The 27,105-nt window shown below is 44.8% G+C and overlaps 1 protein-coding gene across 2 annotated transcripts in view; it reads right to left on the bottom strand.

The window, feature by feature from the left end:
* Positions 1-27,105, bottom strand: part of ZBTB49 (zinc finger and BTB domain containing 49) — a 320,838-nt gene that overhangs the window by 195,777 nt on the left and 97,956 nt on the right. For both annotated transcript variants that reach the window (XM_069631964.1, XM_069631965.1), the window contains 2 exons: positions 10,264-10,310; positions 1,539-1,612 (listed from right to left, as the gene is read on the bottom strand). In XM_069631964.1, the coding sequence (XP_069488065.1) occupies positions 1,539-1,612; positions 10,264-10,310 (121 nt within the window). The remainder of the gene's footprint in view (positions 1-1,538; positions 1,613-10,263; positions 10,311-27,105) is intronic.

The raw sequence follows: 27,105 nt of genomic DNA, 5'->3' as shown, positions 1-27,105 counted from the left end.
ATATGCATATGTAAATCAAAAGTCGTATCTGATGTAGTGATGTGTTGTCTTTGTTGCGGCTCTGCTTTGATGTAACTCTCTATGAAAATAAAAGTAAAAAAAAATAAAAACAAGCATTGGCAAATGCAACCGTTTTGTCAAAGACTCAAACTGTTGGAATTGCCAATGCTCATTATACAATGTTTCCACAGTGACTGGGCTCATTGTAAAAGTCCTTCTTCTCATCTTTACTGCTTCACAGGGCCAACTCATCTCAGTGCTTGGATTACCTAGGTTCTGATATTCTTCTTCGTCTCAGTACATTCCAGGACATTAAGATAATCTGCCTTATAACAGTAGAGGTCTACGATCTACAAGGATGTTTGCAGAGGAAGGAGAGGCTAGAGTATGTGGGGTTGTGATGTTCTCATAAGGGCTGTTCCCTAGATTGTTGTCTTCATCCCAAGAGAGGGAGTCCCTCCCCATGAGATCCTACCGCATTATACCACCCGCAGGCGGACTATCGGGTAGTGTCCTCACCTCCTTGGCCGTGTGGGAAAGGGATCCCCCTTGGGGAAAAGTGACATCTAGTGATTTGTCACAAAAGGGATAGGGTGGTTTGAGAGGGATGGTGATGTTGGTGTAGGAGAGCGGTTAGGATAAACCTAGTGGTTAGGGTAAAGTAAGCATTAGGGTAAGTGTGTATAGTTGCAGTTAGGGTAAGGCTAAAATTAGGATTAAAGCAAGGGCTATGTACTTTGTGGAGAGCTGGTGATGGAGTTGAAGATAGGTTCACTGTTCATTTTCTATTTATTTAGTAATGAGTCACGTGAAAATAAAATTCTTTAGCATGCTGAAGGGTTAGTGTTCTGTAAGAATTCAGGGTAGAATAAGGGTTGTAATTCGAGTTAGGGGAAGGTTTCGGGATGGAGTTAGGGTGATTGTGGAGGTTTTGTTAGAGGTTTGGGTCCTATTTAGGGTTGCATTATTTTACTTTTGTGCACTTAAAATAGCTTTTTGAAGACATTACTGGCAACATTTTCACACGTCGCATTGCTTGTATTGAATGACTACATTTTGTAAAACAACATTTTGCCAACAACATTTTCACCTGACTACATTTTCCTGGGGACATTTTCACATAGAACAAGGGAAAGCCCCACCCCTGCCGTCTAGGGCACACTTGTTACATGTGAATAGTTTGCTTAAGCTTCTGTTTTTGAAAATTGCACATGCTCCACTAATATCCTTGTTTGAGCAGAATAACTACAGAACTACCAATCCTTCTATACAGCCACACACTAATCTCAGTGTCTACCCACCCACTTACCCATTCACACAATGCACATATAAAAACTCACCTCTCAAAAATACTTTCAATCCGTGCTATACAAACTGTTAATATAGACAATATATTTTAAAAGCCACTCATTCATTCTCATAATTTTGGGGTATGCTTTTTTTGTTTCTAGTTCAGTCTACGGGTATGTATCAAAATGCAAAGTCTGCTGACATACTTCTCTCCTGCTTTTGCTTATCATATACTTTATTGTACTAACCGTTTCCCACAGATTTCGCAAATGTATGGCTTCTCACCGGAATGTCGCCGTAAATGTGTCTGAAGATTACCAGCCTAAAAGAAATGTAGTTATAGATAAAAAGTTTTGTATACAATTCAATCAACTGATAGATCAGAATAAAAATCGGAACTAACAAATATTGCTATGATTGAATCTTAATCTAATGGCGCACATACATTATGTATTCATTGATTCGTTTCTTTGAAATATTGGCAATTAATAATAAAATAAATAATTAAAGAAAGTCTAAAAGTAATTCAAAAGCATAAAAACATAGCAATATTACTTCAACATCCACTAAAACACTATCAAAAAACAAATTGCATCATGCTCTGCAACATTCAATAGGTTTGGCTTAGAAAAAGGTAACCCATTTATCTGCACAGGCCTCCACCCAGGTCCTGTCCAAGAAACTTGGGAGGGGGGGGTGGGATGCATGTACCGAAGGAACACAGCATCCATGCCAACATTCACCAATACATTTTGCAGATGCTCATTTGTTTCTGGGGCTTGTAAGCTTGAATTTTGATGGGAAAAGCAAAGCTACAAGTCCCAGATTGAAAAGGAAAAACAAGAATGGCTCATCATTGATCACTATTGCACACATGAAATATGTGACACTGTAAAAAGAGAGCAATGCAGCATCCCTTCGATCCCTCACCCATACCTTCTCCCTGGTTTCATTCAGTGTGCATAGTTTGTTGCATGCCACACACCATACATTTATAACAAAATCTCTGTCTCCCTACATTTGGTGGTAGATAAAAACAAAGGAGCTCAAATTAAAGCTGCTTCCAACCATGTGCCAAAGATAATGGTGCTGCTATTGCGTCACATGGGAGCGAAAATATGTAACCTCACGAGGTGGTGCTAAAGATGTACCCACACTAATGGTGCTGATAAAGCCTGTGAGGCAAACATATTTTGCTTCCCTTGGCAGCGCTCATCCAACAACCCAAAGCCAAAAGAAATGGATGCGCTAAAGAGACATAATGAGCCAAAACTAAGAGTTCCACTAAAGCAGCACGGTTGAGACAAAACTAATGATTGCACTTAAGCACCAACTGAGCCAAAACTAAGCAGCCTAAGAACACAGATATACCTTTTCTATCACCACAACAACATACCCTCTCTACAAACACCATATCAATATTTGTGGTTCATTGTAAGTCGAAACCAAGATAATCATTTGTATTACTACATATTAACCAACTTCATTTTTAAAGCATTTACCAGTCAAACATTTAAACTTCTTTGCTGTCTTATTAGAGCCATGAGTGCGACAGATTTATATTTTGGCAAGTGAAATCAAATATCGAGACTTAGCAAATATCCACTAAGTAGCTATTGCACCCAAATACAAGGTTAATACTTTGGAGTGCTTCCTAATGTCTTGTTTATAACATAAATAAACTGGGACTTGCGTCCACCCTGAAAGGACGAGTAAATGAGGATATTGCTACCTTGAAGATAGGGGATTGGAGAAGAAAAGGTTAATGGGAACTGGTGGGGACGGGGGTGTGGGCGCGTGCGACTATGCCTTGTTCTACTTGGCATGAGAAAATGTCTGTACTGGTTAACGGGATTTCGGCAGGTTGGTCTTTAAAAACGTATACTCATTGTATGACAAGTGTGTGCTTATTTTTGCAAATTCAAATAAAACAGCTTTAATTAGTGTTTATTTGTTTTGTATATATGTGGGTCAGCCTGTTTATTTTGTACAGCATCCTGGCAGTTTTTGTTGGAATGTTAATGTAGTTCATGCTACATAAAAAGCTTATGAACAACATAAATGTTTGAATACAGACTTGCCTACAGTGGAGCATGTTTTTGTTGCATTTTATTTGGGGGCACAATCCAGACTTATAATGAGATAAACCCTCAGTCTACTTTGGTCGCCCCGGGACAATGGTGCCATACAAACATACCTGACAATAACAGTCTGTGTTTGTGAATATGTTCAAATAAGCATTCATGCAAATGCAGAAGACATTTAAAGTGCAAGGGGTCGTATCTACTGAACAAAATATTATAGTGTGCATCACAAGTGGGGGTTTGATTTGCAGCATACTATGTACGACAATGTACAAGCTACTAGTCACAGGATGATAGCTCCTGCTTAATGGGTGATGCCCAAACAGGAGCAGAGCTTCTTTAAGATCCTGCTCATCAAATTCCTTATTTGATCACTACTCTATTTGAAGACCCAAAGTGTGTTTCTATCGAGACAGTGACGTCATTTCACTAAAATGCCAGAGGTAGCGAAAGTGACATCACACGTCCCTTGACCTCTGATGACATCAAAGGAAGTGATGTCATTTGGCCTTCCCCCATAGTGCCATCACCGGAAATGATAGCACACAACCATTCACCCCTTGACAACACAGGAAGTGGTATCACATAGCATTGTTCCTAAGGACACTAAGAAAAATGTGGTTACGATATCACTGTAATATGGTATACATTTCATACAAGAATGGAACACCGTATGTAGCATTACTATCAGTGTGTATAGGCCTAGTTAATCAAATGACTACGACTGTAAGCAGACCTCCAATGCCAAATGATACCATGCAATGGAGAAAAAAATGCATGTGGCTGTTGCATGAAATGAAAGGTTGTGTGTCAACAAATGCAACCCTTAGAAACTGAGCCAGAACAAACGGGTGATCTCAATCAAGCTATGACTGCTAAAGAATAGATGAGTATATTTCAAAAGCCCCCGTAACAAATAGGTACATAAATAATATTGAATACCAATTAATATCAATCCTTAACAACAGCAGAGATGCAACGCCACAGCCTTCCTTTTGCTTCGACCTGTCTGTCATTGCTGCTCTTGCAGCTGTCACTGCACTCTTCAAGCTTGCACACCTAAGAAGCCCACTCAGATTGCTGAACAACCTATAGGTATATTGTGGGAACAAATTTAGAAGTAGGTAAAGGTAGAGACGGATGTGCGGTGGCTGCACTGCTGGGCTGCAGACACTCGCTGTGATGCTCAGAAGACATGGCTGAATTCACACATGCTCCTTACTGGTCACCCTTTACAGCCACAAGCAGATGTTTAGTCCTATCGGTGTCACTGGAATGGTAGTCGTTATGAGGCACTGTCCTTATAAATGCAGCAGGTCATCACGCCTGCAGGGTAATTTACACTAAGCGGCTGTGTAAACACTGCAGCAATGCTATGTCACTGTGCAAGAGCAGAATGACGCATGGAATGTGCCATTGATATTAACTTTTCTTAAGGCATGCAGTGCCCCAGTATGCAATGTCCAATCATGCTGGGTGAATACACCGCTCTATAAACCACTGTGAATCGGTAACCAGTAAACCCATATGCAGGCAGAGTGGTAACATAACCTGGGTGTGACAAGACACCATACCTTTTCTCCCCCAGGTAATACACAAGAGAATTGGGTGAGTGTTGACAATAAAAGGCTTTTATTGCACACTTATGGTCATAACAAAACATAATCATAATTACAGTAACCATAATATGGGGTACATTTGGGCATGGGGTCCCGAGGTGAACCCCCTTCTGGCCCGTGCTGCCTCTCTTGTCCCACGACAGTGTGTGTGGTCACCGTTCAGTGACCTGTTTTCTTTCTCTTTCTTCTCGTGTTTTTTTCTAGGGTGGTAGGGTTCTGGGAAAAAGAAGAGACTCTGCGTTTCCAGAGAACTCTATTGTTTGGGTCCCCGTGCAGGGACCCAAACTGGATCGCTTGGGCCCCTGTGCAGGGACCACAAGCTGATTCTGGTTTTCGCTGCTGGGCTGCCCCTGGGTCTTTGTTGTGCCTGTGTGGGGGGCTGGGTGCCGTCCCCCGGCTGGCTGAAGCGACAGCACTAATGCACCATGTGGTGCCTGAGACTACTCTGTTCCTGCCCTCCATCTTGACGCTGGTGCTTAGCACCCCTTGGGGAGGAAGGGCAAGGTGTTGCTTAACACCTCGCCCTTCCTTCATCTGTTTCCCAGCCGGTGGCGACTGAGTGTCGGTTTGTATTGTACTGGGGGAGAGGGATGAGCACCACCCACCCTTTTGTTGGGCTGTTGCTCGTCCCTCTCCCCTGCCTGGCTGCCATGGGGCACAGGTTACCTGCCTCGCCTGGTGCCTTCGGTGTTGCCCATTACCCCGCTGAAAGACCTGGTTCCGCTCAGCTCAGAGCTGTCGGGTTGCATATTTTTAGATTGTTTGTGCATTACACATGAAGGTGGTAGGTCAAGCTAGGGAAAACAAACATACTTCAGATCCATCTTTTCTTGCAACTTTATCAAATGTTGTGATCACTTCTATAGTGTAAATGCGTGTAAAGATTTCCTGTTTCATAAATCAATTAGTTAATGGTATGCAGTTTTTCCTGATGCGTTCATTTACACAAAATACTCATTCAAAGTGTTCTATTCAGTCTAAAAAAATAGCTTTGTCAAGTAGGGTTGCAGCAGGCACATCATTTCTGTAGCAGGTAGTGCCTATCTAGATCTGGGTCCCCACTTAATTTGTGAGGTGGTGTGTTTAACAAATCATAGTAGAGGAAGAATTTAAATGATCTTGCAATGACTGCAGCTCTGGTAGAAGTGGAAAGCAGTATATTAGCTTCTCTATTCAGGTGAGAGATCAGTAGCGGAGCATTGGAAAATGCGCGTGTAGTAACCATCACAAGAAAAGAAAGTACCATTCCGCCCATACACAAAACTGAATTACGAGCTGCTCTGCGTTCAGCAGGACAATTCAGAGCACAAAGGAAGGTTGTAAGAAAACCCATTCTTTCACTCACATGGCCCTGAAAGCCAGAGGCGGGAAAACATGTGCGTAATACGCAGAGATGCAATTCATCCTGCAGCTCGCCTGGTTTGCTTCCTGGTTTTCTTTCAGAGTCCTTGGTTCACAAAGCCCTCCTGGAAAACTGGTAGCCTCCATGGGACGAGTAGGTGGCTAACACGTAAGTTAAAGCAACCGGCATAAACAAAGAGATGGGACTGGCCTCTCTGTTACTGATGGATAATACCAAAATGTACTGAAGAACAGGTGGCCATCTTGGACAGGAGGGCCATATCCAGTGAACGGCTCCCCTGCACCACAATCCTGCAACAATGTGGAAGGCAGGAGGCTGTGGGGGAGGGGTGACCGCCATGCCCCTGCCCACAGGCCAGGATCTTTCGTATTGTTAAAAACATATTTTTTTACAAAATATTTGTTGTTATTTTAATAAGGGGTCACATGGGAGACCGCAGGGGTCACGGCTGCAACTGCAAGGGGTCGCAACTGTGACCCCTGGTGACCCCCAAATGACGTCCCTTGAATTACAGGTTGCTCTGCGGTCAGCGGGACAATTCAGAGCACGAAGGGGAGGTTGTAAGAAAACACCTTTCACTCACCTGGCGCTGAAAGCCAGAGCCGGGAAGAAATGCAGCAAGTAATACGGAGAGATGTATTTAATCCTGCAGCTCGCCTGGTTTGCTTCCTGGTTTCCTTTCAGAGTCCCTGGTTCGCAAAGCCCTCCTGGAAAGCTGGTAGCCTCTGTGTAACAACTAGGTGGCCAACGCATAGGTTAAAGCAACCGGCATAAACAAAGAGATGGGATTGGCCTCTTTGTTACTGATGGATAATACCAAACTGTACATGAGAACAGTCAGCAATCTTGGACTAAAGGGACATATCCAGTGAACAGCTTCCCTGCACAACAATCCTGCAGCAATGCGCAAGGCAGGAGGCTGTGAAGGGGCGCTCTATGCCACTGCCCGCAGCCCAGGAGCTTTAGTTTCTTTTAAATATTTTTTATTTACAAACATTTTTTCCATTTTATACAGGTGTCGCAAAGGAGACAGCAGGGGTCATGGCTGTGACCCCTATCGACCCCCAAATGACATCCCTGCAATCAGACCCTGGTCATTCAGAGCTGGAAGATAGATGGTGGCAAGCCCCATTGTGCCCAGTATTCTCTCTCACCTCAATGATGTCTCTTAGGCACAGGCTATCAATAGTTTCACAAGGAGCACTGGCAGCCTATAAAGGTGCTGTCAAGGTATATAAATTGGTGATTATTGATGCAAAGAAAAACTCCTTAAACTCAGGAACTCTTCAAGATACTTAAGGAACAATAAACCACCAGCTCTCCCAATACTAGTCAATTAGTTAAGGACTGTGCTGGTCATTGGGCCGGCTCTCAGCGGATCTGAGATCCGGCACCAGATATGGAGCCGGATCATGGGATCCGGCCAGAGTCAGCCGCCCAAGACCACGAACGGCGCTGGAATAGTTAATGACATTTTTTTAAAAGCACGCGACGGCAGCATTGCCTTTTACCACAGCTTTGGCACTGGTGTGTAATGTAATGCACAATGCTCGCTACATGTACAACTGATTCCTTTCAGTTGTACATGTAGTGAGCATTGTGCATTACACACCAGTGCCAAAGCCGTGGTAAAAGGCAATGCTGCCGTCGCAGGCGTTTTGTTTTCTTTTAATCGTATTCCAGCATTGCTGGATTTCCACTACGAGCCCCGCCCCTCTAGACCACGCCCCCTCAGGCACCGCCCCCCCCAAACTCCTCCCCCACCCCGGCCCTGGTGTTGTGGGATCCCCCACCACATTTTTTCCATTTCCACCACTGGTTAAGGATGCAGTTTGGTGTCAGGAAATCCAGGAAGCTATGCAAAATAAGCTGAATGGCATTAGAGCTGATATAGTGGGCAAAAAAGATGATCTTCTTATAGTCTCTAGTGAGGTTAGGAAGGAGATGTTCAAAAGATGTTCTACCATTCCTCAGTTTAACTTCTCAACCATCTCGGTTGATGAATTGTCTGTGGTAGTGAAACAGTTTAAAGCCACCAGATGTAAAGGTGACCCTTGCTCAGCCATGATAATCAAAACACTCCCACCAACCTTATTGGAAGCTATTTGCAAGTTAGTGAATGCCTCCCTAACAGAAGGTCATGTACCAGCGGATTTAAAACAGGCATGGGTCATCCCAATCCGAAAAAAAACCTTGCCTACCTACTGAGGTGTCGCCCCACTATAGGCCCATTATTAACCATTTCTGTTGAAAATTGTTGATCGGGTTGCGTATGGGCAGATTGCACAACACCTGAATAATTTTCCAGTCCTTAACTGTCGTCAATCAGGATTCAGACAGGGATATGGAACAGAGAGTGCACTATTGGAACTTAAGTCCAGGCTCCTGGAATGCGTGGACAAGGGTCATTCATCCATGTTGATGTTACTTGATCTGTCGGCCGCCTTCGACCTGGTTGACGACATAATCTTGGTCGTCAGGTTGCAGGAAGTGGCCAATTTCTCCCCAGCAGCGGCTCGCTGGATTACCTCATTCCTGGACAACAGAGAGAGCACAGTTTTTTACGAGGTGGCAGTGGCCCCTCCGGTCTCTGTTAAATTTGGTGTCCTGCAGGGTGCTTGTATTGTAGATAATATATTCATGGCACCTTTTTACGCCCTTCTGGATCAGGAGGGGCTTGTGTTTACCAACTATGCGGACGACACGCAGTGTGTCATCCCCATGATTGGTACTCACGCTTAGGATGAAGCTGAACTAAACAGAGTTTATGCCTCCATTGAGAAATTGATGGTCTGGAATAACCTGGCACTGAACAGGGCAAAGACAGAGTTGCTGATCATTGGTACTCACCCCATGTATTCTAAGCTCGGCCCTGCTTATAATCATTTTCAACTGGGCGATGTTAAGATAACTCCACAAAAGAATGTTAAAACCCTAGGTGTTACCGTCGACCAACAGCTAAACATAAAGGCTCATGTTGGGAGCCTTGTATCAGCGGCGGCCTATTATATTAAGCTCTTAGCTCATCTTAGACCATTCATTACAGATGCCAACGCTGAGACGATCACTAGAGCTATTGTCGGGTCAAAAATAGACTATTGCTGTAGTAAAACAAATGGGAATAGACTGCAGGTGGACCAAAATGGGGCAGTGAGGGTGGTCATGGGACTATCCCGCCGAGACCACATCTCGGATGCCAGACGAGCACTGTATTGGCTCCCGGTGGAGGCACGTGTTCTTTACCGCTTATTAGTGATTACTTTTAAATGTAGACAGGGCATAATGCCCACTTATCTGCAAGATCTCATCACGGATAAAGTCCACAGTAGATCCCTTAGATTTGGCAATCAGAAATACCTGATGCTCCCCAGGTGCAGAGCCGTGAAGGCAGAAAAAGGAACTTTTTATATCTCAGATGCCAAAGCATGGAATAATCTCCCGTTAGATCTTAGATGTCAGATTACTATAGAATCTTTCAAGAGAAAGCTTAAAACGTGGATGTTCGTCTAACTTCCACCCCTGGTCTGCTCTGGCTAGTATTCTACTTCTGGTTCTGTTTGTGCTTCACTTTTTTTTGTCCGTCTGCGCTGTGATGCCCATGGGTCCAAGGTTTGCACTATATAAATGTATTAAAGTATAAGTAAAATAAAAAGATAGCTTAGACTCACCAGCGTTTGTGGATTGCAGACAGCCAATTGCTATTACAAGCATTTGTCTTCTAGAAGTCATGTAATGTGTGGCTATGTAGGGACATAGCCACTAAATAAGAGGACTTCAAAAATACAGATTGGCACTTAAGGATCCAAACTAATTAGAGAAAAACTGACATATCATTGTATGAATTACTACATAACAAGTCTATCAGAACAAGAGATTTTGAAAAGTATAAGAAGATAAAAAATCCCACCTGTGAGAAACGCTTTCCACAAATGACACACTCAAATGGTTTCTCACCTAGAAAAAAAAGATGGGATATTACATTCATTTTTCAAACTGAATCATATGTTCTTACTGAAAATGAGACATTTTGTATACAAACATAATTTTAAAGCTCTGTAGCTGCAAACCAAAGAAGAGAACAATAGGACTCCAATATCTCTAAATTAATTTAAATGCAGTAGACTTTCAGATTAGTTGTTTAAAATCTATTTAAAAAGATAGATCTACTTAATGTCGAACATTGCACATTAACATCAAAAATTTATGAAGATAATGTTACTGTGCTTGAGAGTGACCTTTGGACTTTTAGATGTTCTTTTTAATCATGCAAAACATTTATTTAATCCATATATTAGAGACATTTGTACATATCACACTTCTGGCGGATGTGCCTGGCTCCTCCTACTCTCCTAGCAGCAGCAGAAAATGCTGTTGCAGTCGCGAAGCGGGCTGCGACGTGTGGCTGCCAAGTGTGTACTGCAGTCTGTCCTCGCTGTCCTTGCTACCTGTGGATGTGTCTGGGTCCTCCTACTCTCCCAGCAGCAGCAGAAAACACTGTTGCAGCCGCAAAGGGTGCTGCAAAGTGTGGCTGCCAAGTGTGTACTGCAGTCTGCGGTTCGGGAAAGTGGAAGAGGACGCCCGGTCTGCAGCCCGCAAGGAAAACCGAAATGGAAATATTGAAGGTGGGTGAAACAGTCAGTGGAACTGCGAGAGAGGGCAAATCTCTCCACCCCTTGGACACACCAAGTGCCTACTTTCTCCTCCCCTGTCTATCTGAAAGTCTGTCCCCGCATGGCTCGAGATCTACTGTACCCACAACAATGAAAGACACCCAGAAGCGGTACAACCTTAGGAGTGAGCAAACCTCCTCCATTGTCTGTGCTGGAACCCAGAGGGGTCCCCTCTGATAGGAAAGCCAACAGTACCGGACAAATAAAAAATCTTGGGCTTCTTTCACATAAGGCAAACTAAATCACTAATTGAAATATTCCAGACCAGTATGTGGGGTGAACACCCAGAGGCTGAATTCATAGAGATCATCCCGCTTGAAATCGCAGTATGCAAGTTTTCGGGACCAGTCTTAGGGGAAATGGAGCATATACTGAGCATTTCCCCTGCACAGGGAGGAAAAAGTCTGGAGAAAGAGCTTACAGCTTGTACTCAACAGATGGAGAGATTAAGCACTTCCCCACAGATTTGACACTCAAAACACAGTTGTGCCCGTCGGAGGAGAGTATGGATGACCAAGAGGATGATTATGAGGACGAAGAATTCATTGACCATTCCGCAGTGCCCCCCCACTGATCTCTCGGCAGGAACAGTGAAGCGGATTCCAGCCATCTGCTGGCACTAAATACCATACTACTGTCCTTTATAAGGCTGTATGACACAGTCATCTAGGAAGTCAGGGGTAACACTAGAACCCTGAAAGAAATTGAAACCTTATTGGCAGAATGGAGTAAGTCCAAACTGGACGTCCCCTTGGCTAAGGGGCAAGAAACTCCTTCACATGACATTGGTCTCACAGCGGATCTGGACAGGGTATGATGAAAACAAATATAGTGGAGCATGCCTCTGCCCGAGTTGTGGTGAGCCCACCCCCCCCGGCCCACACCAGAGATCAAGAAAAACTAAACAAAGGTTACGGGGATGTGAGGAGGGAGATCTGATAATAACCCAATGCCTCAGCGCAAGAGAAAAAGGGGCTCACGCAAATTCATACGAAATATGATCTGGGCCACAAGTAATCTGAGGATCACGTAGACAAAAACAAGCAAAACAAGCGTCCCAAAGACAAACATAAATATATCCACTGACCTGGACGACCACAAGAATTCGCAAAAGTTACCTAACCTGAGGCAAAATAAGAACAAAAAGACTTCCAGGGATGACAAATGGCAGGTGGCGGAGAAGGAAAGAATCAAAGAAAAAGTGAAGAGATAGTCCAACAAATTCTGCGAAAGTAAAAACACAAGGGGAAGTTGCGATAGCCTAGAGCCGGGCTGAGCAAACTGGAAAAAGCAAGAGAGGAAAGAGGGCAGAGAATGAGATCAACCCGAAATACATGGCATGTGTAACGCTCACCTGATTCTCGCAGAGGCGCCGGTCTTGACTGGGCGACTACCGTATCTCCAAAGGTGATGTGTAGCACCCGGTTGGCTCTTGGGCTGGACCTCTGTGCACTGTATGCCTGACGTGTAGAGTAAGATGTCTGCAGATAGAAAATATGGGGTTAATGAACTGGGGTTATTGGGGTGTCCCTATCTCTTTCCTCTTCTCCTCTCCTGTAGACCCCCAAAGGTTAACGCTCTCACCTTAGGTAAGTGAATGCCGAGCTCTCCATCTGCCTCGGGGCAGGGTGCTGTAACCAGTTTCTTCACTGGATAGGTAGCGCAGGCCTCTTGACTTCAGAGGACTGCTGTCCGTCGTTTACTGCACGAACGGTAAGTTTCGAGTCATTCAAATGTCTTTAAAGTCTTTAGTAATGATGTCTCTTGTTTTGCAGGGTTCCGGCGATGGCGGATGACAGGCTGAAGTGAGTTGAAGATGGAGCCCGTGTGATGAATAGAAGCGCCTGGAAGCACGTAAGTAAGCGCTTGTTGCCTGCTTCACGATGCGCTCTAACTGTCTTTTTATTTTGCAGGTACGAGTTCGGAGCGGCTGCAGGGTGCCGGAATACCCACTGGATTAGATGTTGAAAGGAGTAATGGCACGTGAGTATTAAAGTTCCCCAATGTCTTTAAACGCACCTTGTTTTGTCTTTCAGATGCGGGATGCAGCGCCGAAGGCCTCCGGAGCGTGCGAAGAGTTGGTAAGCTTTTGTCTTTCAGATGCCGGAATGCAGTGTGAAGACCTCCGGAGCGCACGAAGAGTAGGTAAGCCTTTGCCTTTCAGATGCCGGAATGCTAACCTGTTCTTTCTTGTCTTTATAGGTGTTGCTGAAGACTGGATTCAGGATGGTAAGCCTTTGCCTTTCAGATGCCGGAATGCTAACCTGTTCTTTCTTGTCTTTATAGGTGTTGCTGAAGACTGGATTCAGGATGGTAAGCCTTTTTCCTTAGGCCCAGGACCGGATGCAGAAGACACGATGAGCGTTCTGCTGCAGAGGTTGCAGAATAACGCAAAGCAAGATTCATCCACCGGGTGTGGTTTAAATAGCCTCCTGTAGTGCTTCGGGGTCTCCTTCCACAGCCACGCCTAGGTAAGAAAAGAGTTCCTGCTTTCCAGAAGAGTTCCAGTGTTCTGAATCTAGGGAGTGGCTCCAGCCCCACCCAACAGGAAAAGTAGTTCCAAACAGAAGGGGATCAGAGGCTCAACTGGCAGGCAAGTAAGCAGCATGGTCTGCTGCAGGTAAGTCCACCCAAGCATTATGAGCCCGGCGCTTCCAGCGCTGGGACTGGGCATATTTATGAGCCTGGTGCCACTGGCGCCAGGACTGGGTCCAAAAGGTCCCAATTGGGACTGGTTGGCACTCGGAACCTGGGTTATGGATCTGCTTCCAAGGGAGTTGGGAAAACCCTGACCTTTTGGAAGCAGAGATCATGACAGTACCCCCCCTCAAGGCCCCTCCCAAACCGGGCTTCTCCGGGGGTTTTGGCTTGTCAGGAAATGTTCGGTGAAATCTTTTGATTAGGCGAGGAGCGTGGACATATTCAGCAGGTTCCCAGGATCTCTCTTGGGGGCCGTAGCCTTTCCAGTCAATTAGGTAGAATAGTTTAGATTTGGAGATCTTGGAGTCCAGAATGCTTTTAACTTCAAACTCGAGTTCTCCATCAACTAGGATAGGTTTTGGAGATTTGGTTAGTCGGGTTTGAGGTTGCACGGGTTTTAATAGAGAGACGTGGAAGACCGGATGTATCTTCATGTGCGGGGGCAAGTCCAACTTGACCGCTACTGGGTTTACTATGGTAGTGATGGAATAGGGACCAAGGTATCTTGGGTTGAATGTGCGTGGCCCTTTTAGAGATAGATATTTGGTGGATAACCAGACTTGATCCCCTACTTGATAGTGAGGGGCTTCCTTCCGATGTTGATCTGCTCCTTTCTTGTATTGTTCTTTAGCCCTTTGAAGGTGAGAAACAGCTTCCTTAAAGGCTTGGGTGATTGTAAAATGCAGGTAGTCTACTGCTGGTGTTTCAAGATCTTGGAGGGGATCCAACTCCGAGGTTCGAGGGTGACTGCCGTACAAAAGAAAAAACGGGGTTTTCCCAGTTCCCGAATGGACAGAGTTATTGTAGGCATATTCGGCTATCCAAAGGATATCTTTCCAACTTTTTTCAGTTTGTTGCAGCATGCAGCGTAAATACTGTTCCAGAGTTTGATTGGTCCTCTCGGTTTGTCCGTCGGTCTGAGGGTGGTGACTGGTCGATAGTCTCACATCAATTTGAGCCGACCGACAGCAACTTTGCCAAAAATGAGAAATAAATTGACTACCTCGATCCGAAATTAGAACCGAAGGAAAACCGTGCAGTCGGACGATGTTTTCGAGAAATTCTCGGGCCAGAGTTGCTGCTGTTGGCAAGCCTTTGAGCGGAATGAAATGCGCCATCTTGGAGAATAAGTCCACGATTACTAGAATCGTATTGTATCCGGAGCATGGAGGTAGATCGGTGATGAAGTCCATAGAAAGCGTATGCCAAGGGCGAGGTGGGATGTCAATAGGTCGTAAGAGGCCTGCTGGTCTTTCCTTTTGACTCTTGTTTTGGGCGCATACTCCACAGGACATTATAAAGTCTCTGATATCTTTCTTCCAAGACGGCCACCAGAAGTAGCGCTTGATCTTTTCTGAGGTCTTGGCCATACCGGGATGACCTTCCATTAAAGAGTCGTGATAACAAGAGATTACTTTTTTCTGTAAATCTGTGCTGGGTAGGTATAATCGTTCTTGGAAATACAATAAGTTGCCCTTTACTGCAAAGTCCTTTCCCTGCAGATGCCAATTCTGTATGTCTGCTGGAGTTACAAGTTGCCTGGCTTTATCCTTAACTTCCTCTATGGATTCGGTGGCGATTACACCCAGAATCCTTTGTTCGGGAATGATTGGTACAGGTTTGGGGTTGATCAAGTGTTCTTCCACTCCCATCCGAGAAAGGGCATCAGCTTTACCGTTCTTTGTACCAGGTCGATAGGTAATTATGAAGTCAAACTCGGCAAAGAATAATGCCCAACGGAGTTGTCTAGAGGATTGGGCTTTTGCGGTTTTCAAATATTGCAGGTTTCGGTGATCCGTAATCACAGTAACGGTGTGTCGGGCCCCCAGCAGGTAATGCCGCCAAGCCTTAAAGGCAGACTTGATAGCCAGAAGTTCCTTGTCAGTAATCGTGTAATTGATTTCAGGAGGCGAGAATTTGCGGGACCAAAATGCCACGGGATGCAACTGATTGGTTACCGGGTCCTTTTGTGATGGAACTGCCCCCATGGCAAGGCTTGAAGCATCAGTTTCCACGATGTAGGGGAGTTCGGGGCGAGGGTGTTTTAAGATTGGTGCAGAGATAAATTTAGTCTTCAAATCCTGGAAAGCTTGTTCCGCCTCGGTAGACCATTCAAAACGTTTGTTTTTCTTTAACAAGGCAGTGATGGGCTGGACTATTCGAGAGAATTCGGGGATAAACCTGCGGTAAAAGTTAGCGAAGCCTAACATGCTTTGCACACCTTTTACAGAGGATGGTGATGGCCATTTGAGAACTGCATCGACCTTCTTCGAATCCATACGCACTCCGCCAGGTGATAATATGAATCCCAAGAATTCAACTTCAGTCACGTTGAAAACACATTTTTCCAACTTAGCGAAAAGTTTGTGTTGACGCAATCTTTCGAGGACCATTTTCACGTGTTTCCGATGTTCAGATTCCGATGAAGAATAAACGAGGATGTCGTCAATGTAAACAACAACACATACATCTATGAGCTCTCTGAGGACATCGTTCATAAAATATTGAAAGGCGGCCGGGGCATTGCAAAGTCCGAAGGGCATGACCTGATATTCAAATAGCCCATACTTGGTGCGGAAGGCCGTCTTCCATTCATCGCCCTCTTTTACTCGTACCAAGTGGTAAGCTCCTCTAAGATCCAGCTTTGTATATATGCATGCTTTTCTGACTTGGTCCAGGAGTTCAGGGATCAAAGGTAACGGATATCTATTCTTAACGGTGATCTGGTTCAGGGAGCGATAATCGATACAAGTTCTAAGGTCTCCTTCCTTTTTTGGAACGAAGAACAAAGCTGAAGAAGCAGGGGACTTGGAAGGACGAATAAACCCATTTGCCAGGTATTGATCCAGGTATTGTCGAAGGTGAAGGTTCTCAGGCTCGGTGAGGGCATAAATTCTACTACAAGGAGGAGTAGATCCAGGTATCAGGTCTATCTGGCAGTCATAAGACCTATGAGGAGGTAGAGAGTTAGCCTGATCCTTCCGGAAAACATCTTGGTATTCTAGGTATTCGGGAGGTAACTGGGGAGTCTCTGAAGAAATTGCGGCCAGTGCAACACCAGGTGGAGGGTGACAAGTAGAGACACATTCTGGAAACTGGACCGTTCTTGCTCGCCAATCGATCAGAGGATTGTGTTTCTCTAACCAAGGTATTCCTAGAATAATCTGAAACTGTGGGGCCTTGATCACATCGAACACGATCTTCTCATGGTGTCCATCTTGACTTACTAGCGTCACCTCTTGAGTGGTATGCGTTACTGGCCCGGAGGCTATCTCCGTACCATCCACCGTAGTAATGACGTCCTTTACAGCCTTGGGACAAAGAGTTAGATTCATCCTCAAAACCATTTCATGATCCACATAATTGCCGATGGCACCGCTGTCGACGTAAGCTTCAATTGCATGTAATCGATCCGGATTATCAGGGCTAATGAGGACCATAGGTATCACGAAATGCGAGGTCACGGAACTGGTTTTCACGCTCGGCAAGAGGACCTCTATTCTTGTCGGGCGAGGTCGTTTCCCTGCTCAGAGTTTGTAACTTTGGTAACTGCAGCTCCTACTGCCTTCTTGGCAGGTTTCACCGGACAGTTTCGAAGAAAGTGCCCTGAGTTTCCGCAATATAGGCATAATTGCAACTGTTTCCTCCTTTCCTGCTCCCTTTGTGTTAGAGGACCTTTCAGACCCCCTATTTGCATGGGTTCCCCGGAGTCTACTCCTTTGGAAGGAGTTGGCGGTTTGGAAAATACTCGAGCATCAAACTTGGAACGATCGGCCTTCCTGTTCTGCAGCCTGTGATCTATTTGAACGACCAAGTCTATATAATCCGAACAGTCTTGTGGGGGATTCGCTACTTGGGCTAAAACGTCTTTGAGCTCTCCACGTAGACCTCTATAAAACAGCGTAATCCTTTTGTCCTCAGGCCATTGAGTTTCCACTATTAGTCTATTGAAAGATGCAATATAAGCCAAAAGGTCTTGATTACCCTGTCGCAACGAAAGAAGCTCATTGTCCAAGGCCTGCCCCTGTGAATGTCTTGCGAACAGTTTTTCCATACTAAGCTGAAAGGCTTGAAAATCATGGAGAACCGGATCATCTTGATTAACTAGAGGGATCGACCAGTCTGCCGCATTGCCACTAAGGTACGAAAGTACAAAAGCTACTTTTGCTTGATCAGTTGGAAAGGCTGCTGGCCGGCATAAGAAGTGCAACCGGCACTGATTGATAAATACTGCAAACCTCTTTGGGTCACCAGAAAATCGTTCGGGCGGAGCCAGAGGTACATTCCCAGGTAGGTTGATCTGCACTGGATTCATAGAGGATGTTGAAGGAAGATTTGCCCCCGATGCGGGTAACGGGGTCTGTCCGGCTTGTGACTGTAGCACTTGTCTAGCAAGATTGTCTGTTCTCTCCTTGGAAATAATTAGTTCCCTTCTTAGAGCATTCGTTTCCAGACGAGCTGCATGCACTTCTGCCCTTAGTTCCCCAAGTAACCGGGCTAGGGGGTCAGTATCCGAGGTTTCCATAGCGCCTGGGCGAGAGTTTTGCGGTAGGCTTTGCGTTCTGTAACGCTCACCTGATTCTCGCAGAGGCGCCGGTCTTGACTGGGCGACTACCGTATCTCCAAAGGTGATGTGTAGCACCCGGTTGGCTCTTGGGCTGCACCTCTGTGCACTGTATGCCTGACGTGTAGAGTAAGATGTCTGCAGATAGAAAATATGGGGTTAATGAACTGGGGTTATTGGGGTGTCCCTATCTCTTTCCTCTTCTCCTCTCCTGTAGACCCCCAAAGGTTAACGCTCTCACCTTAGGTAAGTGAATGCCGAGCTCTCCATCTGCCTCGGGGCAGGGTGCTGTAACCAGTTTCTTCACTGGATAGGTAGCGCAGGCCTCTTGACTTCAGAGGACTGCTGTCCGTCGTTTACTGCACGAACGGTAAGTTTCGAGTCATTCAAATGTCTTTAAAGTCTTTAGTAATGATGTCTCTTGTTTTGCAGGGTTCCGGCGATGGCGGATGACGGGCTGAAGTGAGTTGAAGATGGAGCCCGTGTGATGAATAGAAGCGCCTGGAAGCACGTAAGTAAGCGCTTGTTGCCTGCTTCACGATGCGCTCTAACTGTCTTTTTATTTTGCAGGTACGAGTTCGGAGCGGCTGCAGGGTGCCGGAATACCCACTGGATTAGATGTGGAAAGGAGTAATGGCACGTGAGTATTAAAGTTCCCCAATGTCTTTAAACGCACCTTGTTTTGTCTTTCAGATGCGGGATGCAGCGCCGAAGGCCTCCGGAGCGTGCGAAGAGTTGGTAAGCTTTTGTCTTTCAGATGCCGGAATGCAGTGTGAAGACCTCCGGAGCGCACGAAGAGTAGGTAAGCCTTTGCCTTTCAGATGCCGGAATGCTAACCTGTTCTTTCTTGTCTTTATAGGTGTTGCTGAAGACTGGATTCAGGATGGTAAGCCTTTGCCTTTCAGATGCCGGAATGCTAACCTGTTCTTTCTTGTCTTTATAGGTGTTGCTGAAGACTGGATTCAGGATGGTAAGCCTTTTTCCTTAGGCCCAGGACCGGATGCAGAAGACACGATGAGCGTTCTGCTGCAGAGGTTGCAGAATAACGCAAAGCAAGATTCATCCACCGGGTGTGGTTTAAATAGCCTCCTGTAGTGCTTCGGTGTCTCCTTCCACAGCCACGCCTAGGTAAGAAAAGAGTTCCTGCTTTCCAGAAGAGTTCCAGTGTTCTGAATCTAGGGAGTGGCTCCAGCCCCACCCAACAGGAAAAGTAGTTCCAAACAGAAGGGGATCAGAGGCTCAACTGGCAGGCAAGTAAGCAGCATGGTCTGCTGCAGGTAAGTCCACCCAAGCATTATGAGCCCGGCGCTTCCAGCGCTGGGACTGGGCATATTTATGAGCCTGGTGCCACTGGCGCCAGGACTGGGTCCAAAAGGTCCCAATTGGGACTGGTTGGCACTCGGAACCTGGGTTATGGATCTGCTTCCAAGGGAGTTGGGAAAACCCTGACCTTTTGGAAGCAGAGATCATGACAGCATGTCCTCCTATTAGCGAGAGCAGGCGAACCTCAAAATTACGAGCCCTCCCGCAAAGCCTCTGACATTTGAATCTGTTTTTGAGGAAGAGCAAAATACCCTGCAAACCGATCTAAAATATGGTCTCTGTTGTCTTCAATACCACACCTCTCATCAATTTCATCACAAGATCTGAAATGCATACACATCACCGACCGAACACATCCAGGTAAGTGCACTGTGCACTTCTCATCAATATTGATTGAAGACCTGGTCTACATGCATCAAGAAGATATCCTCCTACAGGTTGTTGAGTGCTATCGTGTGATGTGGCCCAAAAGCACCACACCCTTCCAGAACACAATCTTACCGTGACGTGTCATTAGGACTATGATCGACTTTGCCCCACCAATCGATCTCATCCAGATGCAGGATGGAGATGGCTGACAGAAACATTGCCCCCAATCCCAGCCTTCCGACCAGGATTCTAGACAGAATTTATTATGCTGGAATACGTGTGATTGTAATTCCTTTCTACAGGAACGACAGGCAAATAAATTGACACCTTATGATGTTCTTATTTTCTAAGAGACAGGTTGCAGGAGAAACCCATGATTGATGGCCGGAAGATTAACCATAAACATGCCTTGAAAGGGATAAGAGGCTGTCCAATGGGTGGCTTGCTTACGGCCGTGAAAATCTCTAAAAATCATTCTGTAAAGAATTGGCCATGTAAAACTACTGCGCTGTTGGCAACAGTGATTACGGAGAGCCTAACTCTCCCGACTACACAAATACTAATAGGAAATATCTACTTCAATTCAATATCATCCCCCAAGTGCATGACGAATTGGAAAACGTACTGATCAAATGGTGTGCTATGTACCCCCACTCTCCTATTACAATAGGTGGAGACTTTAACTGTGAGTGTATGGTTATGGAGGAGGGTGAAGGTTTTGAGGACGATGAACATTCTACCACGATAAATCCCATAGCCACTGGGGTAAGAGAGGGGTGCATGGTAGACTATGGTCACAGTTTCTATCGAGATGCGGTTTCATTCAATCAAGCCAACTCTACAGGGTAAAGAGGGCGAAGAGTCCAACATGGCAAAACTATGGCACAGCTGCCACAATTGACTACATTTCTAAAAAATGAGGATCCGAGAAATGTTCAAGCATTTGAACTGGAGATGACGCCATTAAGTGACCTTGCTTGGCTCAGCCTCAACATTAGAAGGGCGACGACTGGGGGAGTAGACAGAGAAGGGCCTAAGAATTTGATAATTAATAGGAAAATTAGAGTTCAGGAAAGAGGGAGGGTCGACAAAGCAAATCATTATCTGGACCGGTGGTGGGCCGTACTGTTAGAAGAACAGAGTAATGAATTGCACCATCCTGCACAATTTGGCAATATTTTAGCCAAACTGGGTTCCCGGGGGGGGGAGAATACAGGGGCACACACAATGGTCTTCTTTGTCCAAAATCGTGCTTGTGTGTATGATCAAAGCATAAATGATAAGAAAAGGGCAGAAACTGAAGAAATGTAAATCCACTTTGAGAAAAGGGGAACTTCTCTCAGGAGGAGTTAAACTCCTCTAAAGAGAATATAGCTCATGGCTAAAGACACAGAGAATCAAACTGTACATTGCCAAAAATGACACCCTATTCAAAAAGTTGGTCAGTAAAAATACCCAAGCCATTTGGCGGACGCTGAATGGTACGCACAAGCAGCAGTCAAGTCTACAATCCTGATGCTTTCACTTGCTGAGTGTTGTGAATATTATCATAAGAAATTCAATTCAGAGGGCTCCAATCCATCACGCCAGAAGAACACAACCTGAAGCCCGGGTTATGGAAGTTAGAGTTCAATATAACAGACATCTCCATGGCAATGAAAACACTGAATAACTCAAGGGACAGTGGTCCGGACAGGGTGTCGAATCGTATAAGGAAGATCCTGATCTTTGGTCCGACACCCTATTTAGACTCTTTTGATGTATTGCAAGGGGTACAGACTGTACGGCTTCCTGGCACTCTGCAACTCTAGTTGCAATCTTTAAAAGGGGTGGCAGATCGAGACCAGCCAACTACAGACCAATAGCACTGATAGATTTGTTAGACAAATTCTTGGCCAAATTAGTGCTAAGGGATTTGTGTAAATTGATACAAAAGGAGAAAATCCTTAGCCCTCTTCAAACTGGCTTTAGGAAGGGCGTGCCCTCCACCCCACCCCCCGATGACCGCTTTGGCTCTCTCTGATTGTATCTCTCTCTGCTTGTACCTCAGACATTGGAGGAAATTTCGTTAAAGCACTCTACATAGCAGTGCTCAATCTGAGTGCCGCCTTCGATAATGTTAATATTCAAATACTATGGGGAAAATGAAGACGCCGGAGTATCGAAGAGGGCCTGTTATGAATGATTCAACAGCTTTGCAAGGATAATTCAGTAAGCATACAACAAAATAGTCAGGGGGAGATGTCCAACTCCATCCTAATAACTAAAGGGGTAAGGCAGGACTGTGTAGTGGCCCAACCATCTTTAATCTATATCTATCCAATCTATAGAAGGAAAGTCTGGCATGGGGAGGATTCTCACCTAGATGACAAGATCTAAAGGTGAATATTATCACCAAAGTCGACAATCGAATACTAATGGATTACACCGCGGCAGGACTTCAAAGGCTTTTTGACGGTGTGCAAGCTTTCTTTGAGACAAATCACCTGAAAGTTAACCGACTTAAATTTTATGCCATGACATTTACAACCAAACGCACAGGCAGGAGATATGGATGGCAAGTAAATCAAACTGCAATTAAACAAGTCACTAGCATAAATGATTAGGGTTTCCCGTAATCGACAAAGGAACACCTCATTATTCAAAAGGGGAAGATGGAGGAGAAACTTAACGCATCGATTTCCCTAATGAACGTGCTAAACAAGAAGCTATGCACATATTCCCTAGTGCCTATAATAGAGTTATACAACCTTAAAATAACGTCCACATTATCGTATGGATGTGAATTTATATTATTTGCGGCTCAAGCTTTCCTAGACAGTTTAAAAAGCAAAATATGGAAGTCAGTTTTGAACTTACCAAAGTCCACCCCGATTAGTGTAATTAGGCTAGAAGTGGGTCTGACATCATGGTGGGCACATCCCTGCTGTCTAAAATAATGAAAAGCGAAGAACATTTTCTGAGCTTTTACATACAAGATCGGATTCAAACGGATTCCGAACATAAATCCTTCCTGAATTTATGCGAGATCCACACAGCTATGATGCAAGTGGAGATCGAAGACAGCACGTACATAGTAAAGAATAGAATAAAGAAATGGGACAGAAACTCTGACTATGAAGATCTTAACAGGCTGCAATTATATAAAAACAACAAACATCTATGTCTCCCAGCAAATATGCTACAATATTATGTACAATAATTCCCCTCTAAAAACCACATGGACCTATATTTAAGCTGTTTGAATACTTTCCCTGACGATGGAAGTTATGGGGCCAAAACTCCAAATCTGTAAAGAAATGTGATGCTGCTGCGCAAGTGGCAGACTCCAAATGAATCCCTGTATCATTTGGTCATGGAGTGCCCGGCATTCCTAGACCAAAGAATCTGCCTACTTGGAAATGTTACCCACTCGATCCATTAGGTACTTTCAGATAGCCTTTGGGTGAGATTGATGACGACCACAAATGATAGTCGAATAATAGCCCTCACTACTCTGCTGACACATATATTCAAGGAACTAAAAAACTAAATGTTGCAGGGCGAAGTAGATTGGAGAGCAATTTGGGAAGGCGAAGTCCCCGCTTACACGGCACCCAGGGACTATGACTGTGCGATATATGATAGACAGATCCTTTACAACGGATATGATTTAGGTTGGGTAGGAATATTGATTTTGTGTGGAAATTGTTTAATTGGGTGATAGTAATATTGATGAGCTTAGCAAATGGAAATATGATTCGATTATGTTGAGACTGCAGCATGCTCTGTATGAACGTGCATCAACACGTACTCTGGTTTTATTGTGTACTGAAGTGTAAACTTTATTGTACAGACGCGTCAACGTTTATTATTTGTATTTAAGTGTAAAAGTTTATGTATAAACTAAACACTTTCTTTTAAGAAGATTTAAAAAAAAACATATCACACTTATGTCGGCTGAATCGGGCATCTCACTAAACACACCTCTGCACTATTTGTACCCCAATCTATCTCCAATTGACACTGGCCAAACCCTTCTGAAACGCGGTTTATAATTATGCCTCTAGGTGGTTCCTAGTCATTCAACAAGGGTTGAACCACCTGCATGTTTTGGCCTTGGTCCGAAGTGCCCTGCGACGAAGAGGAGTGTCTGACCCAAACACCCTTTTAAGCACAGGTGTGCTCTAGCACCTTGAAGCATCTCTTCTGCCAAAGGGAATTACCAATAAAGATCACAGATCAAATAATCGGACAGACACAAAGAATATGGCAAAATAGTACTTTATTCTTAGTTTATTAAAGCAGGGCAAAACTGGCAGTTATCGGACTGATGGTTGCACACTCACACTCAATCTTGAATATACAAGGATTATATACCCCAATGTGTGTAATTTCTGACATAATTCCTGGCAAATTATAAAACCTGTTGAGGTGAAGGATTAGGTAAAGAAACATATCCTATAATATCTATAAGGGTTAGTACATCATTGGCTGCCTCTTATCTGTAAGGCACACCTCAAACTACCTCTACATAAGTATAATACCGATTATAGCAGAGAAAATGGCAGCGGATTGGTTTATGCAACATTGTATTACAGGTTGCCCATTAGATCATCTGATTGGTTGGCATTGTCTCTCATCTGTAGTTGACCTTGTAGCCTGGTCACGGTTGTGGAAAATTTAAATGAGTGTAGCACATAACTATCTTCATCCAAAGTTTAAAGAATAGCCCTTGTTTTCAACTTCTGAATCATGTGTGAGGAGACCACAAATGTGTTCATTTTGACATTCTATTTACTGCTATTTGATTTAATTATACTGGGTGTGCTGACTCCTCTTGGCCTCTAGAGGCTTGCTCACTCCATCTTGTATAGACTTCATACACGTTTAATTGTCCAATACTTGGCTCTTGCAGATGTTTTCTTCTTTAATCTAAAAGAAATATGTCTCTCATTCATAGCTTATCTGCCTGGCTCCCCGAGTGCCCTGCAATAATTCCTCAAAATAGCCACATTGATCCTAGGCCAACTTAGAGTCCTCTTCATTTTGCACACAAAGCTTTCTACAGCATTTCCTGATTCTGCAGCCTTGGTCTGTCTCTGAGGTATCCAGGCTGAAGTTGACTCAAGCCGACATCCATTTTCTTTTCATGGCAGTCCGTGCCACTCCATATTTTCCTCTATCGCAAGCTTCTATATGTCTCTTCTACCTTGCGTTACTGCGTATTTACATTAATTGGTCAGAAAGTTACTTTCTTTGTATTCATGATTACTTTATTCTTAAGTACAGGTTTCTCTTTTTGCTTCTGTTACATCGTTACTCTTAAAGATTGTCATATAATTTCAGCATGTCTTCAGATATTTTAGCTAGTGCGTGAGCTAAGGTGAGGCTACCCCCTTGAGCTACCATTTTAAAGCCTTGGCTTGCTGTTGTATTGAGCTAGCCATCTACCACTTTGTTGCACTTATTTCACTCATTTACTGCTGCTAATGCGTGCGTGTTTGTTTTAATTAAATTGGTGTGTACTTGGTGTATTTTACATTTCGGGACGCCGCGTTGCGGATCATTCCTCTTTTTACTTCTGAAGTGGGCGGTCTTCTTCCTCACTTGCCGATTCCCTCCGGCCTGATAAATGTGCTGCGGGATTTGCCCCCGCAGCGGACGGGTTCAGCGGGCGCACTAAAGGCAAGCTCGTCTGTGCCCGTCCGTGCTCGGGCGGTGCAGGAAAGGAAGCTGTCATATGGAGATGTAAGTGAAAACACCAATTTCTCTCGCGGTTTCCTGATATCTATGGCCCAATGTACTACGAAGTGGCCTAATGGCGTTATTAACTGCCCTAATATTGCTGAATTTAAGGGTAATGAGCTCCAATGCGGGTTATAAAATACCCGCTCCCTCGCGCTCACTCCATGGAGTGTTATGATCTCATAACTACTCTGGGATTGGATCCCTTATTCCTGACTGAGACCTGGTTGAACGATTCCTCGGGCCCCGCCATTGTCCAGTTGCTACCGCCCAATTTTGAATTGATACATGTCGACCGGAAGGCTACCCATCCGGGTTGTGGACTGGCCATCATTTATTTATTTTTTTAAACGTACTTTATTGGCATTTAAACATACACGTGTAGATTGTCGTGCGACAAATTAGTATTTTGACAATTCGTCTGATTGTAATGTGTAAAGACATTCAACAAAAAGAAAAAAAAAAGAAAAAGAAAACAACATAAGTGAACAAAATAAACAAAACAGTCTTCATGGTGCTATGGTGTCTTCAGCGTCTGTTCCGGGGCCGGGGTATTTAGGATCCTAAATTTTGGTGCCGAGAATGGGCCATGTCGGGTCTCTTCGGGAGTTTGGGTGAGTGTCTTCCCAACATTGTGCTGATCTAGGGGTTCCATTCAGGGGGGATGTGTGATCCGCGGTAAATGGTATGTCTCTCAGGAGGGCCTTCCATGCTTCGAGGGTGTTGTTTGCTTCGTTCGCTCCAGAGTTGGCCCCTTCCTGCCATGCTCTAGTCTCAGCCTCAGTCCACCTTCCCAACTCCTTAATCCAGCGTTCATATCTCGGGCCCATTGGGGACTTCCAGGCCATTGCTATGGTTTTCTTCGCTAGGATGCATGATAAGTCCATCAGCTTAACTACATGTTTGTATTTACCTATTCTGGGGTGAGCTCCTAGTAACCATTCCTTCGGGTTCCATTCATATCTAGTGATGCCCGCGGTCGTACAGGTCTGCCTGACCTTGGACCAGAGTTTCTCCGTCCTACTACAGGTCCAGAACATGTGGATCAGATCGGCAGTGTCGTTGCCGCACCAGGGGCAATTCGGTGATGCTTTCTTGTTGAAGCTAGCTACCCGCTGTGGGGTCATGTACGTCCTGTAGAGGACTTTCATCTGTATCTACCTGAATCTGGCATTGCGAGACACCTCTTTGGAGTATAGTAGTATTCTTTCCCATTCATTGTCCGATAGTGTAGTGGTCAGGTCGGTTTCCCACCTTTCTTTAAGTGCTGTGCTTTTAGGATTGGGTTTGTCAATCAGTCGGCTGTAGAGCCGGGACACCGGCTTCCAGCCATCAGCCAGCTCATACATCTCCTGTAGTAGAGGGTCTGGAGTGGGTTCCTCGGGCCAGTTGTCCC

Source organism: Ambystoma mexicanum, chromosome 6q, assembly GCF_040938575.1.
Source record: "Ambystoma mexicanum isolate Mex_15411 chromosome 6q, UKY_AmexF1_1, whole genome shotgun sequence".
Lineage (NCBI taxonomy): Eukaryota > Metazoa > Chordata > Amphibia > Caudata > Ambystomatidae > Ambystoma > Ambystoma mexicanum.
The sequence above is the reverse complement of the archived record's forward strand: the minus strand, read 5'-3'. Positions and strand labels throughout refer to the sequence as shown.